The sequence below is a fragment of the Morone saxatilis genome, unplaced genomic scaffold (assembly GCF_004916995.1).
Source record: "Morone saxatilis isolate NCDOM2014 unplaced genomic scaffold, NCSU_SB_2.0 Contig10, whole genome shotgun sequence".
Classification (NCBI taxonomy): domain Eukaryota; kingdom Metazoa; phylum Chordata; class Actinopteri; family Moronidae; genus Morone; species Morone saxatilis.
The window spans coordinates 6,019,204-6,033,946 of NW_023339652.1; the positions used below are offsets into that span (position 1 = coordinate 6,019,204).

The 14,743-nt window shown below is 38.7% G+C and overlaps 3 protein-coding genes across 10 annotated transcripts in view; all 3 read left to right on the forward strand.

The window, feature by feature from the left end:
* The first annotated feature begins 3,602 nt into the window (after positions 1 to 3,602).
* On the forward strand, positions 3,603 to 6,082 carry spic (Spi-C transcription factor (Spi-1/PU.1 related)). The gene is made up of 5 exons (XM_035677334.1): positions 3,603 to 3,641; positions 3,793 to 3,880; positions 4,107 to 4,228; positions 4,315 to 4,417; positions 4,498 to 6,082. The coding sequence occupies exons 1-5, from the start codon at positions 3,603 to 3,605 to the stop codon at positions 4,977 to 4,979; spliced, it is 834 nt and encodes a 277-aa protein (XP_035533227.1). The 3' UTR covers positions 4,980 to 6,082.
* A 380-nt stretch (positions 6,083 to 6,462) lies between these two features.
* Positions 6,463 to 8,469, forward strand: spi2 (Spi-2 proto-oncogene). Its single transcript, XM_035680721.1, has 5 exons — positions 6,463 to 6,480; positions 6,760 to 6,844; positions 6,931 to 6,998; positions 7,142 to 7,289; positions 7,982 to 8,469. The coding sequence occupies exons 1-5, from the start codon at positions 6,463 to 6,465 to the stop codon at positions 8,287 to 8,289; spliced, it is 627 nt and encodes a 208-aa protein (XP_035536614.1). The 3' UTR covers positions 8,290 to 8,469.
* Positions 8,470 to 12,137: 3,668 nt separating this feature from the next.
* Positions 12,138 to 14,743, forward strand: part of mybpc1 (myosin binding protein C1) — a 29,999-nt gene continuing 27,393 nt past the window's right edge. For 5 of the 8 annotated variants that reach the window (XM_035677130.1, XM_035677138.1, XM_035677149.1 and 2 more), the window contains exon 1: positions 12,138 to 12,432. In XM_035677130.1, the coding sequence (XP_035533023.1) occupies positions 12,411 to 12,432 (22 nt within the window). In that variant the 5' untranslated portion in view covers positions 12,138 to 12,410. The remainder of the gene's footprint in view (positions 12,433 to 14,743) is intronic. The other 3 variants (XM_035677176.1, XM_035677183.1, XM_035677191.1) reach the window with 1 other exon arrangement.

The window sequence follows — 14,743 nt, forward strand, 5'->3', positions numbered from 1 at the left end:
ATTATTATTATTATTAACATTTTCCTCAGTGGTTATTTATCATATATAGACCATAGAATTTAAACTTATAAATGTAATATATTTTACAATTAATAACACATGTATGACAATTTACTGTGATATACTGTAAGTTGGCTTAATTATTTTCTTTACTGAAGCACCTTCTCTGCTCAAAGACCTTTAGTGATCTTAGAGAGACAGAAGGAAAAGAAAATGCAGAGACATCCGATTAATGGAACTTTAGCCTGCAGGAAAACAATTTGGTCTACAACCCCCACGGCTGCAGCTGGACCTCGGTTAAAAATTTGCCCTGGTTACCGACCTCCTCCTGCGGGCAGGAATTTGGAAGATATGTGATATGTGTTTGGTTTACTGCTCCGTCCTGCCGTCTGCTGGTCAGTCAGAAACATTTCAGTCTTATAGCAAACAAGCCATAAAACCAATATCAACCTTAATAACAGGACCAGGAAATATCAGTTAACCTCTATTATGCAGCTAAATCATACTCTATAACATAAAAAGGTTTCAGCTGAAAAACCAGGAAGACAAAATAGATTTTAAAATATTTGTGTGTGCAACTTCAATGCAAACAAATTTACTTTATTGAGTAAAAATGTTGAAAATAAATACAAAAACTTTAAAAAACATAGCAGAACCACAGTGCTCTCAACCAGGACACAAACATAATCTCATAGATAATGATTATAACTCTGCGGTCTCACCAGCATTGAGTGTGATAGACTAATTATATACCAGTGGCTTTGACACTTCTTGATTTTCCATCGGGTGCCAGTAAATAAAGAAGAACAATGGGGATGACTGTGCTGCGGTCAGCCTGCCGTTCCCACATCGCTGCCAACATGAACGCAGCTATTGAATTGAGAAGGGGAAGGAAAGTGCTTCTTTGTTTGGAAAGATAAAGCTGCAGCATGTCTGCTCAGCCAGAAAATATACTGTGCCACCTTCATAGACAAACATGAATCTCTTTACCACCCCAACTCCCAACACACCTAACCACATAATAAACATAGATTCACGAACACTCTTAACATTATAATATAACAGTAAATACACTTTACTAAAGCAGCTGGTGGCCAAATGTAAGGTTGGCTACATAATCTCTGCATTTGTTAAAATAAAATATTACAAGGTACAATAAAATATAATATATATTATATTAGATAGATAGTGGATAGATAGATAGATAGATAGATAAGATAGATAGATAGATAGATAGGAGTAGATTAGATAGAATAGATTAGACTAGATAGATAGATAGTAGATAGATAGATAAATAGATAGATAGATAGATAGATAGATAGATAGATAGATAGATAGATGTAGACTAGATAGATTAGACTAGATAGATAGAAATCAAACTACTATAACTGTACTCTGTTTCTACACAGTGTTCAGACTTGGGGATAATAAAACTGTTGTGTAGGCCAACTTTTCCACTCAAAAAAGTGGAATCATGAATCAGTAAGGGAATCTACAAAGAATGGCACTTTGTATCAATCTCATCCCTCAATAGCAGGTTAGTGATGGGATTAATAACTGATGGGATAGAAAAGAAGAGAACAGAATAGTGTGAACTCAAAAAGAAGTACAACAACCATTAAAAGAAGAGCAAACATCACTTCCTTGTTCAGAGATCAAATAGTGATAAAGATCTCTATGAATAATGATGACAAGAGATTGTACAATTCTAACGAACAGAGCACATAAAACAGTTCAAAACTACTTTTTTAAAACCCCCAAAGCCCAACCTAATGGAGCCAGCTCTGCATCCCGCACAGTGCCAGCACCAGCACACAGCTGTCAGGCCTCAGCTGCAGCCCGGCAGGTTGTGGTCTTTAATTTATGGAGTTGATTTGACAGAAGTTTCACCCTGAATGGAAAGAGGGAAAGACGGAGTAGGCGAGAGGATGAGGTTTGTGGTTCTGTGTTTTTATCAGCGTGCTGCAGAGGCAGGAAACACACACACAAACACACATCTCACATGCACACACATGCATATTTGCATGCTTGGACACACAGACACTCCTTCCTCCCCTGCAAGCCAACGCACACGCAATATGGTAATTTACTGTGACAAGTTGTTTTTCTTTCCTGATGGGAAAATTTATACTATAGAATAATGATCAGATCAGATGCATCTGGAGTCAGCTCATGCAATCTAACAATGTTACTTTTCACTTTGCTATAATCTCCGCATCTCCATTTTCTTTGTTTCCATGATGATTCCAGTTCAGTGTTTATGCCTGACTGCCACCACACTCACCCAGACTGAAAGGGGAACTTCAGGAGCAAGTCAGTTGATATTTAAAACTGCACGCCTAAGATAAATGAACTTCTCAAAAAGCCTGTGTTTATTTGAACAGTAGGGTTGGCTTTGAGGGGAAAAAAAGCGCAGGCAGGGTTTAACAGTGATCACCACATTATTAACCATTAACCTTTACAATCACATTTATCTGAAGCTGATGTATTTATGGCATTCTGGTCAATCGGAAATTCAAATAGTCACCACTTTTTAGTCACTATTTTATTTTGGCTCTTACACACCTGTGGAGTGCTGAGCTTGTCTGACCCCAACAAATGACAACAGATGCTTTTAAAATGTTTTTAAATGCATCTTTCAAGTACAGTACAATACACTTCTGTTAAAGTCCAAGCATGCATTACAAATTTAAAATGTAAATGCAAAAAAAATAGTTGTCTCTTTAACCCTGAGTGATAAACAAATGCTGTAAAAAAAAAAAAAAAGAGAAGAGGAACAAAGTTTGTTGTTTATAAGATCTGAGAGGATTTTTTATGAGGGATGCAAAAGCTTTTCAATGTTGCTTATGAGTGAATATTTTCCTTTGGACAATAAAACATATATAATATGTATATATATATATATATTATATATTTATATACATATGCATTATTATAATTTTGTCAGATTTAAAAAATAGATACTATTATATTAAATGACACTTGAAAAAGTATAGTATGAGATAATTTTGGCATTTTACATTAAAGTGGAACATAAAATTAACATTTGTATATTTTTATTAGCAGTGAAAAGTTATTAAAAATCCTTTGATTTATTTAAGTTGATGGTTAACCATTGCTCATTTAAAAATGACTTTTTATGCAAATATGCATTCACTTTACTTTAAACAAATGAACACACTCAAACATTTCCTGCAGTTCTATAGGATCAAATTTAAATTTACAGAAAAGCGCATTACTGGACAGTAACCAAATATAGATTATTCAACACGTATCTCGCCCGGTATGCAAATTCTCAGGTCAGGCCTAGAATTAGTGATATTCCTGGATCAAGTGTGCAATAAAAGAGGTTTTTCTTGTTCTTGGATTGTGATCCCCACTATGAGAGAGTGTGTGATGCTCAGATGTGTATCTGATCTGTTCTTCCAAAAAAAGAAGAAGTGTAGTGCTGCAGTACTTCGTGACGTTCGACACATTTAAATTGCCCGGCCTCTCTACCTGGATGAATAGTGAACAGGTATTGGAGGTCTGCAACATATATATACCTGTCCAAACACTGTACACCTGCACTACTGTAGCAGTGTTCACCTTTTAGGACAGAAATGACCTCGACTGAAGGCAGCACTCAGACTTACAAGATGGTGAGTTGGAGGGAGGCTAAACATTGATTAAATTTTTATTACAGTTATTTTGGAAGAATTGGTCTCACGTTCTTATTTTTTGTACTTATTTTACAGTAAAAAGTTAAGGGAGTAGGTTAATGTTTTCCCCCCCTGTGTCTATCTATTCTAGCCCACCTTGGACAACGACATCAACCAACACTTCCAGGATGCAATTGATGTGATTCAACAGCATTCAAGTAATTCCTATTACGATTCAGGTACAGTAAATCTCTCGGAAATCTTTAAATTAAATAAATAATTATAAAACTTCTCCTATATTAATTTCATATTTATTCCCTTTTAATGCATGATTTTATGCTTAGAAATCTACAATTTCCCTCTCTTCCATTATGTAAAGACAGTAATTTTGATTGATTTTATCACTTTAAGAAATGTATTTCATACTTGAATTTGTTGGAATTTATCAACCTTTTTTCTTTTCAGATTGCCCATATTATGAGACTCTGGGTACCCAGCAGCCATCGCTGCAGTGTCAGATCTCCTGCTGCCTCGTCACACACCCGTCTGATGTAACACCTACTGCATATGACTGGAATGACGTTGCTGTAAGTATATTAGAAAATCAATTCTTTGTTTGTGTGTCTGAAAACGAAGGAAAAGATATAGAAGGATATTATTTTTCTTTCAGCAGCAGTCTTGGCCTCAGGTCATCCCTGATGTCTCCTTGGGTCACTCTGTACAAAATGAATCACCTCACTTCTACTCAATCTTACCACCACAGAGGAACAGCAAAGGTAAAACGGTTAAATTATTTTTTAAATGACTTTTTTTTCTTCCTTTAATCACTAAACCAAGACCAATTCAATCTCCTCAGGTCGTAAGAAGCTCAGACTTTATGAATACCTTCATGAGGCTCTGAATGACCCCAACATGGGCGACTCAATCCAGTGGACAGACAGTGGCAGCGGCACCTTCCACTTTATCTCCAAGAACAAGGAGAAGCTGGCAGAGTGCTGGGGCCAACGCAAGGGCAACCGCAAGACCATGACCTATCAGAAGATGGCAAGAGCTCTGAGGAACTACAGCCGCACCGGTGAGATCATGAAAGTGAGACGCAAACTTACTTACCAGTTCAACCCAGACATCCTGCACAGGCTTGGGTCTTCCCAGGTGCCAGTGCACCTGCCCTGCCACCCTGCACCAGAGGAGGTCCACACCCGGCAGCAGAACCCAGCTGAACAGAGCTACTGCGGCTCTGCAGCGGCAGACTGGCACGGCTGGTACGGACACTACCAGCTGCAGGAAGACTATGACCTGGCCTCCAGCTTCACTTCACACAGCATAACCAAACTCTGAGTTTGATCACAGAAAGGAAAAAATCTCTTAAAAGTTTGAAAAGGCTTTCAAAGACTGTTTTTTTTCTGCTCTGACACTTTCTGGGTCCAAAAAACAGTGACACTCTTCAGTTTAAACACTCCTATTTAAGCATTTTGTGTTCCATATAGAGATACTACAATAAATGAATCTGTAAATACTAAAAATATGAGGGAGGAAATTCTGTAAATGAGAAAAACGCAGCCAATGCCAGCACATCTTTAAAGATAGTGTAATGGGTGGACATTTCCAGTCAGCATGCTTGCATTTAATAAAAAACTAATTAAAAATTAAAATCTATTTAAGATCTGAGAGCAAATTAACAGGTTCTTAACAGTTCTTTCTTATTTCTGCTGCCAAACCTTCTGGGTCTATATTTAGTCAATATAGACCAAGTGAATGTTGTTACATGTCTTGTAATAATTTATTATGTTTACATAAAAATTTTTCTTTGTGGATTTCTACACTTCAAACGTGTTATATATTATACTTAAAGGATAATGTGTAAATAATTATAAATACTTTGAAACTACAAAATCTGAGTAAGAAAATTATCAAAATTGATCACATTTTAACTAACAAAATCTAGTTTTATTTGACATGCAGCTGATGCTAGCACTGATGCTAGGCCTACTTAAATATGATTGAAGACTTGAAGATTTAAGAATCTAAAGAGTTAAATGTTATCTTTAAAAAGTAATTGATTTAAAAAGGTTCAATCAGTAAAACACATTTTTGTACTTAGCCCTACATATATTTTCTAATGTAGAGGATACCAACTTCATTATGTAAAATATACCCCAAAATGTTAAAAATATAGGATGTACAAACACTATAGACACACTGATTTTACTCTAGTGTATAACACAGTGGTAAAAGTAATAAAGATTTTATTTAAAAGTTGTTTATGGCTCCTGTTTTTACAACAAGCAACCAGTAATAAGCATTCTGTGTAATCACACGTAAATCTTGACAATTTTCTTGATAAATGTATTAAAGAAAAATGATGTTTGTACAATTATTATATTTATGTATGTAAAGTAAATGTTTTTTTATTCAACAATTTTTTTTTATTTTAGAATTTGTTGTAATCTTTTGAATGCAACCAATAAATCAATCCGTATACTCTCACTTGTGTTTGGTTTTACTGACTTGATAACTAACTGTAGCCACACTCTCGTCCTTTGTGCAAACAAGAAAACACAAAAACATAAAGACTGTGCTGAAAGATTTGGCACCGTCTCCATTGTAGTGAAATATTACAACCATCACGCTACAAAATCTGAAATTAAGACACATCCTGTGAGGAAAAATATGGTAGCAAGTGTGTTTTTCCTGAAAAGAGAGCATTTTGTATAGATGCTGCCTCCAGGCCAGGTCTTATCTGGTTCAGCGGGGAGGATGTGGTCAGTGCTGGGAGGCTTTGTTGATGGGTTGACTGGTGCTGGTGTTGGGGCTTTGTGGGATGGAGGTCATTGTTCCTGTGAGTCCGGGGTGTAGAAAACGTCTGGTGTTATGCAGAAAGCCCGTTCCTGTGGGGGGTATAATAAGAGTCAGGGTACTTGAGTGTCTCAAAGTCAGTTTTGTGAAATTCTCCCAAACTGCAAGGACTGTACTGCATTAGAATCAACCTCATCGGTGATGGTAAATAGTAGACTGATTGCAAGGATGACACTGGAATTTCCTTAAAACATCTTCAAGGAAAAATGCGAAAAAATTATGCAATATTCAAGGCTGATTTTGATTTATTTATCTTTATCAGAATTCTTTCCAGGAGACTCAGTCGGATTTGGAGGTGATCTTAGAGTTCCTGGAAGAGTACTACAAACAAACCACTGGAGAAAATGGTAAGAAAAAAGACAGAAAAAATACAAATTATAATACTTAAAGGCTAATTTGCTCTTAATCTTTGAGTACTTTTTGCTTTTTATAGTGGATAAGGTGCACTGGACTGCAGACAAGGAATCATGTGAGCAGCGCTGGATGTGTTATGAGCCACTCGTAAGCCTTAAAATGTTCTTTTAGTATACACAAGACACTTGCATACTACATGCAATAAAATGCGCACATGGCTTTTAGAGCTGTTTTGTATTTTGCAAACGGTTGATATTCTTTATTTTTCTCCATCATTTCCTTGATCAAAGAATATCAAACCTGCACTTCAGCCTTTGCTGGCACACGATGGCCAACCAACTCTGAGCCAAAACACAACAGCAACATTGTGTGAGCGTGGGTCACTGCCAAACTTTGTATCAACAAGACAACCAACCAAACCCACACCAGTGGGGAGTGGTAAGTTCTCCTTTTTTTGGTCACTAGATACTGTTATTGGCCCGGTTGCTAGTTGCCTAAGGGAAACAATACCAAGAGAGCAAATAAGAGACCTTCCCTTTACTGTAAAAAACAATGGAGCTGTGCATGGCTTAGCTTAATAGCTGTTTTTACATATCTATCAGATAACCGCAGTGTTTACAGCTTTACTCTCTCCTCTAAATGGCGCCACATTATTGAAGAGATTTTCTGGGAATTGTTTTATTTAAGGAAATGATTAACCGTAACCAACACTTGCTGTTTCAGTGTGGCACAGCTGCCATTATATTCCCTAAATCCTCTTTTAAATTTGTGATGTCGTTCATGAACGAGTCAGCTCCTTCAAGTAAATTATCAGAGCGGCCATTTTCTTTTTTCTTTCTTTAATTAGTCGCCAACATACAAAACAATATATATACATATACTGTAGTGTATATTGTAGTACATTGAATAATTTAAGTGATATATGTGCGCACATACCAATCGTAGGTCAAAATATTGCTAAATCTGGCTGAATTATAAAAGTAGTACTAAATGAAGAGCTGTTCGGGAGCCAAAAGAGCCGTTATTGCTGAGCTGAGCCAAATAATCTGGCTCCATAAAAAGTGCCATCACTATTTTAAACCTCTGTTAAGTCTTCATCATGCCACTTACTGTTTGCTTAATGGTTGCAGGTAGAAAGGTGCGACTCTTTCACTTCCTGTTTGAGATGTTGGAGGATCCCAACATGGCCCACTGTGTGTACTGGGTGCCAGCAGCCGCCGGTGTCTTCCGCTTCTCCTCCACGAACAAGGACCAGGTGGCGGCCCTCTGGGGGCAGAGAAAGGGCAACAAGAGGCCAATGACTTACCAGAAGATGTCACGTGCCCTCAGGAACTACGCCCGGTCTGGAGAGATCTTCAAGGTGAAGAAGAAGCTCACCTACCAGTTTGGCCGAGACACCCTGATGTTACTGCAGAGGTGTCATCGAGGAGATTCGTAATGTAGGCGGAATTTTGTGCAGCTCATATCATCTCATATAAAACACTGGTAAGACTTTATATGAAGGTACACATATTAACCATTAACTGGAGGCTTATTAGCATGGATATTAGCAGCATATAACATATAAAGCACTATTGAATGTCTTATCTTGTATGACCCTATTTAACAGCTAGGCCATTATCTAAGCGTTTTCCCTCAATAACTTCCTAATTACTGCTTATTGATAGTAAGTTGTTGTACATGAATTAACAATATCCGTATGGGCCTTATAAGGTGGTAATACCATAAGTATACACATTCTCTCTTAATAAAAACCAATAAATGTGCTTATTCTTATGTAAGAAAACACAAATCTACAAGTGTTAATACTGTCCTCAATACTGTCATAATTCAACATACAACAACTTTCTTACTCACTATCAGTGAGCAGTAATTTGAAGATAGTTGGGGAAAAACTCTTAATTAATGATAGTTGTAGAATATGGTCATGCAGAATAAGGCATTGATACATGCTTTATAATAACTAATAAAGAGCCAGTATAATACTAATATGCATGCTAATAAGCAGATAGTTAATGGTGACTATGTGTATGTTTTGCTAACATAAAATGTTAGCAAAACCCTAAATGTGCTTTTTTATTTTTTTTTATCTAGAAGGTCTGACTTTCATTTCCAACATGTTTCTACTATTAGTGTGACAAATCACTCAGTTTGAAGTTTGTACATGCATTGAGTTTGTTGTGTAAATAACACTAAATAATTAAATCAAAATATTTTACTCTGACAGTGGCGTCATCATTTTATTGTATTTTTATTATTGTTGAAGGGGGACAATGCACAATACTTTTATTGTACCAGATACACCTGCAGTCCACCAGTGATGTGAAGGTTGGTGAAGTAAATGATAACATCAGTTGTGGTGAATTAAACATGACACAACATCAATATTACAATGAGAAAAAAAAGAAGGACAATACTAGTTCCCCAATAGGGCGTACGTTACCATCAGTGACATAAATGTCATAAAAATCCACAATCAGTAATTTTCCACCAGACACATCGTATTATTGCTGCCCAACATATTAAGTAAAATATCTGAGTTGTTCTTTCATCACAAGTTCCCAATTTTTCTAGATTTCTGCCAATAACATTTTCTCTTCACACTAAAATGTTGTTTTTCCATGAATTAAGTAGATTTCCTGAACAATACTGAGCCTCACCCTGAAAATATCTACTATATCAGCAAGAATATGTTGTTTTCCCCTCAGAGAAAAGAGTAATGCAGCAGCCTAATATGCCTCTTGACCTGTTGACAGGTGTGTACGTGCATGTGTTTTCCTTTATTTTTGATGGCTGTTAGGAACCAGAGGGTGTCAGTGTAGTCCATCTCAAAGCCTCCTGCTTCTTCTTTTTCCTTTCCTGTGTGGTGTGACCTCATGGCTAAATCGCCTCTGTGATGTGAACTATCGACCATCCCGGACAGTACCAAATGGTTTTGTGCTCTTTGTAGCGGACCCACATGATACTTCCTTAAGCCTAGTATTTACTGCTGGAGCCCACTCCAGGTTATAAATGGGCTAACTGAGCTACGGGTGTCTGTTACCAAGAAAGGCCACATACTTTGAGCTTAATTACCAAAAGAGTCGTTTATAGAAAAGAATATGTTCTTAATTAAAAGCTTCCACATTATATGATATGTGTCGACTCGCAGTATAGATCACAGAGACTAATTTAAAAGATTTCCCCGTATGCGATTGTCTGAGTAATGATGGTACACTTCTGACGGTCGATTTAAGTATAAGCTGAATTCCTGTGCCCAGACAATGAGCCAAAAATAGAGCTGTGCTTTGTCTTGACTGTCCTGTTGGGTCGTCTGAGGAATTAATTGTGCATGTTTTAAGTGCACTCTCGTGTTGAGATCATTAACATGCTCAAGTGGTTATGATGTTAGATTCTCTGGAGGAGCTTGGTACTGTACACATAAAGACACTTCAGTGTGTTTGGTTAAAAAAGCAGCAGGCTTGTTGTTGCTCGTAAAACCAGCAGCTTTCAGCCTGGTTGTTTAATCTTTGCGACCTTATCAGAGACCACAGCGGACTTATCACTTGTGTTTGACGTGCTAAAAAGATTCATTAGGACTAAAGCAGCCACATCAGTGACATAATTCACAATGAAACCCTCTTTTCATGTCAGATACACATGTCAAATGTCAGGGTTTATGACAGCTTTCTAAGTATAGGCCATATATCCACTGCCCAGGCATCTCCACAGTATTTATTTGCCAGGTTGGAAAGCCGGCTGTTCTTGGACAGCATTCCCCCTGGATTAAACTGATACCTGGAATCTGGCATCATGTCACTGCATGTCATCTCAAACTTCTATTTTATGATAAATCTACAGATTTTCTGAATATGTAGGTATGTCACGTGGGATTGTCGGAGAGTATTACATCAGCCTCAGACCTGTGACAATGACGACACCTCTCCCTTTTATATCCCACCTCCTGATTTGCCAGTCTCCTCCTTCTTCACCTACTTCTGCAATGCAATAAGTATGCTCACCTCTGATTGGCCCGCTGACAACCCTCACTCTGATACTGAGGGGGAAATCTGAAAGTAATGATGACAACTCTAGCTTTAAATGAATACTCCTGCAGTTTTGTTGATTTCTTGCTGAGTGTTAGATGAGAAGATTGACACCATTGTCATGTTAAAGCAAGCATTTAGTTTGCTCAGCCTAGCAAATAGGAACAAAGAAATATTTAGCCTTGCTCATCGAATGGCAACAAAATCCACTGACGGGCACCTTTAAAGCTCTCTAATTTACACGTTATATCTTATTTGTTGTAAAAATAAAAGCATAAAAATCATACATTGTGGTTTTATGGGGGGTTACATGACTATTTCTTGGCTGGGAGCAATGGTGACATTTTTATTTTGTGTAAACTAATGAGATATAACATGTTTATTAGTGGGCTTTAGAGGTGCTTAAAGGAAGATTATGTTACCTTTGTACAGAGCCAAGCTAGCTGTTCTCCCCTGTTTCCAGTATTTGCGCTAAGCTAAGCTAACCAGTTGCTGGCTGGACAGATATGAAGGTGGAACTTCTCATATAACTCTCAAGAAAGCAAATAAGCATAGTTTTCCAAAATGTCTATATGTATATATTTCTATAAAGGATCAGTGTGCCGGATTTAATGACATCTAGTGGTAAGATTGCAGATTGCAGCCAGCTAAACCCCTTGACTCAACCAAGCGTGAAGGAGAGTTTTGTCCGTTCTCGGCTACTGTACAGGTAGGAGAAACTTCACTGAAGAGGACCCTCTCCCTCTGTAGATAAAAAGGACTCAGTCTAAGATAACAAAAACAGAATGATTCTTATTTTCATGAATATACTGTAATGAAAACATACCGATGAATATTATATCCCATTTCTGCCAATAGATCCTCCTTAATGTGACACACGGGACCTTTAAGTCAAACAGGCCAGAATATATTGAATAATTTAATAAAAGTATACCCAGCCATATAAATGTTGACAAAATCTGAGCTTTGGAGAACACAGAATATTTTGAAATTAAGTTGTATTGCTCTAGCTACAAAACTAAGAAATTGGACCAAGTCAATGCAAAATGAAATGCATAATTTCTAAACCATAAATGTAAAAGGAGTCCTAAAGCCAAAGTCTAGTAAATATAACAATGCTGTTGCTTCTCATCTAAAGTTGGCGCAGCAGCCAGTGGGTAGGGGACCGTGATGCAACATTTAGTGTAGGACAGGGCAGCTCCATCAACTACAGAGGAGAGGAGGAGCATGCCACCTCTCTATATAAGGCCTGAAAGCCTGTCCCCCTGGATCTGTCCCTGGTCCTCCTCTCCTCCCCCAGTGAGATTTCCAAACTGTATCCCTGAGCCCTCCACATCTCCCATCACTCTGGTCCAAGGGGTCCCAGAGGTTTTTGTTCTTCTACAGTCCAATCATCATCTCGCTCCCTCCTGGACAAGAGGGCCATCACATCTTACCTGGCTTCCTGTAGAGTCACAATACTCTAAAGGCACAAACAATATCTACCTGCACCTTTTGATTCCTTGACGCTTTTTTTCTTGGGACGAGGCTCAAGATGCCAGAGCCCACAAAGAAAGGTAAGAGTGTTGATGGTGAAGATGGGATTAACATCAAAGCATGTAACAGCCACACAAACGATTCAAAACCAGCCTGCTGCACTGCATTTTTTAATTTATTTGATAGCTTAAATATTAAGTTTTGTGCTTCTTTGTGATTGGTTTGACATGTTTAGACCAATTCTGTTCTTCTTCCATGTTTGCCTGCTTGCTGTCTTTGTTTGAGGGGAGCAGAGTCAGTTGATACTTGCTGCAATGAGCTCCATCACTTTATGGCTTGTCTGCCAGCTTGTTCATAGGAATCCTCAAAGTGACTTTGACATTGGTGTTGTATTACCGATGCATTCATGTTTCTGCCATCCGGGGAACAAGAGAAGATTTGAGGTTTATGAACAGATACTATTGTTGCCGGGGGGGATTGGCATACTGGATTGTTCTGTGGGATCCAGCTGGAGGAAGACATGATGATGAAGCCCATGTGGAGGAATGTTGTTGAGTGCCGTGCCGGACACAAGTAAAGACCTGTGAAGGATGTTGCAGTGTGGATAAACTGAGAAAGGGCTAGGCTGTATGGGGATAAATAATAACCTGATCGGGTTTGTCTTCCCGACGATTGATATGAAGCCGTGCAGGGATGGCCAAGTTGAACCCCTCAGACCTGTCCCCTGCCCATACTTCAACCACACATAACATCTTAACCCACCCCTATCGCGCCCTCACGTTGAATCTCTCCTCCACACCATACCGTCACTCATCTGTACCATCGTGTCCATCAACATTCCCTCTTAATCCGCTCTTGTCTGTCATTACGATATGGTATTACACCCACCCTCCCCATTAGCTCAGCTCTTCGGGATCTGCCGTCCACCCAGACATGCCCATGTAGAGGAAATGGAACATTTTGTTTGGATCTTGGAAGCCTTCCTGATGAGAGTTGATACAAGTTTTTAATAAACTCTTTATCCTCCAGGGGACCATTGATTGGTCTGTAGCTGTTACTGACACATCAGGGATGATTTACACATAGACACTAACAGAATTCTCTCCACACAAGACATCTATTTCTTGTCTGTCTCTCCTGAAATAGGGATCCTTTCTCCTTTTGCTCTTAATGAACTTTCTTGTTTTTCTTGGACAAACATTTAAGAGATAGGAATCCCCTTCCTCACATCCAAATTTGATCCCAATCTCTTGTTAGGTCATTTGTGTTCAAGAAAGATTAAGAGCCGGAGGAAACTTAGGTCCTGAAATGATATGAAACTCAACCTTCATCATTATGCACCTTTGGACTGTCGATTGCCTCTACAGTGTTCATCCACTGCCATAAACATCCTTAATCCCCTCAGAGACAAAGCTGCAAGGAAATAGAGGCAGCAGATTCCAGTCAGCTACAAACACTCCCCATAAATAGCTTCATCGCCGAGAGCAGCAGATAAATGTGGGTAGAAAAGTATTGTTCTTTAAATGAGTCTGAACAGCTGAAGAGGAGGAGGCCAGCTCTGTTGTTGTAGACACCCCACTCTCAAGCCTTTAAAAAGTCTGAACCAGAGATGACGGACTGACTGAGTCGCCCGCAGATCTCTTGGGACCGGGATTCTTGTCCCTGGAATAGTTCAGAATGAGCGCACTTTTAATCCCCATCCCTTGTTCCCTGCCATCTCCTTCCACAGCCACCCAACCCCTCCTCCTTTCCTGTGCCACACGCCAAAACAGACATCTCCCTGCCACTCTTAGTTCAAGATGGATCACTCAGAGGTCAGACACTTCACCATCAAATCTCTGACCCTGTGTCCAGAGGCCTTACAGTACAGTCGCCGCTGCCACTCACTTTGTGGTTTCAGTTGTGGACAAGCCCATGTCTGCACCTCATGATATTTACTGTCACTAAGGTCCATCACTCTCACTGGGCTCTGTTCTCTGACACTGTTGCTTTGTGTTACAGAATGCCATCTCATAAATTATACCTGTGGTAAGATACATGTCTGCAGCTAATTGCCACCCAAGTACACCTCTCATCAGAGACTTAAATGTCTCATTAAAGTTCCTTGTTAAAGTCCATTACTAAAAACAAGGAGTTATATAAAAAACTACAACAAGGACAAACAGTAATGTAGGCTCATCTTTAATAATACAATAAAGGTCTATATTAGGAAAAATTAAGCTGCCAGCAGTTTGGCTCATGTCGGAGCCTCTATGAGCCCTTCTGTCTGCACGCCAGCAGGGGCAACAGCTGAAAATACCTGCAACCCTGTCAGCTGCACTGGGAGTCCTCAGAGGTAAAACAAAACCTTTCTCCACTCTCATTATCTCAATCGTGATGAGACAGAGCTGC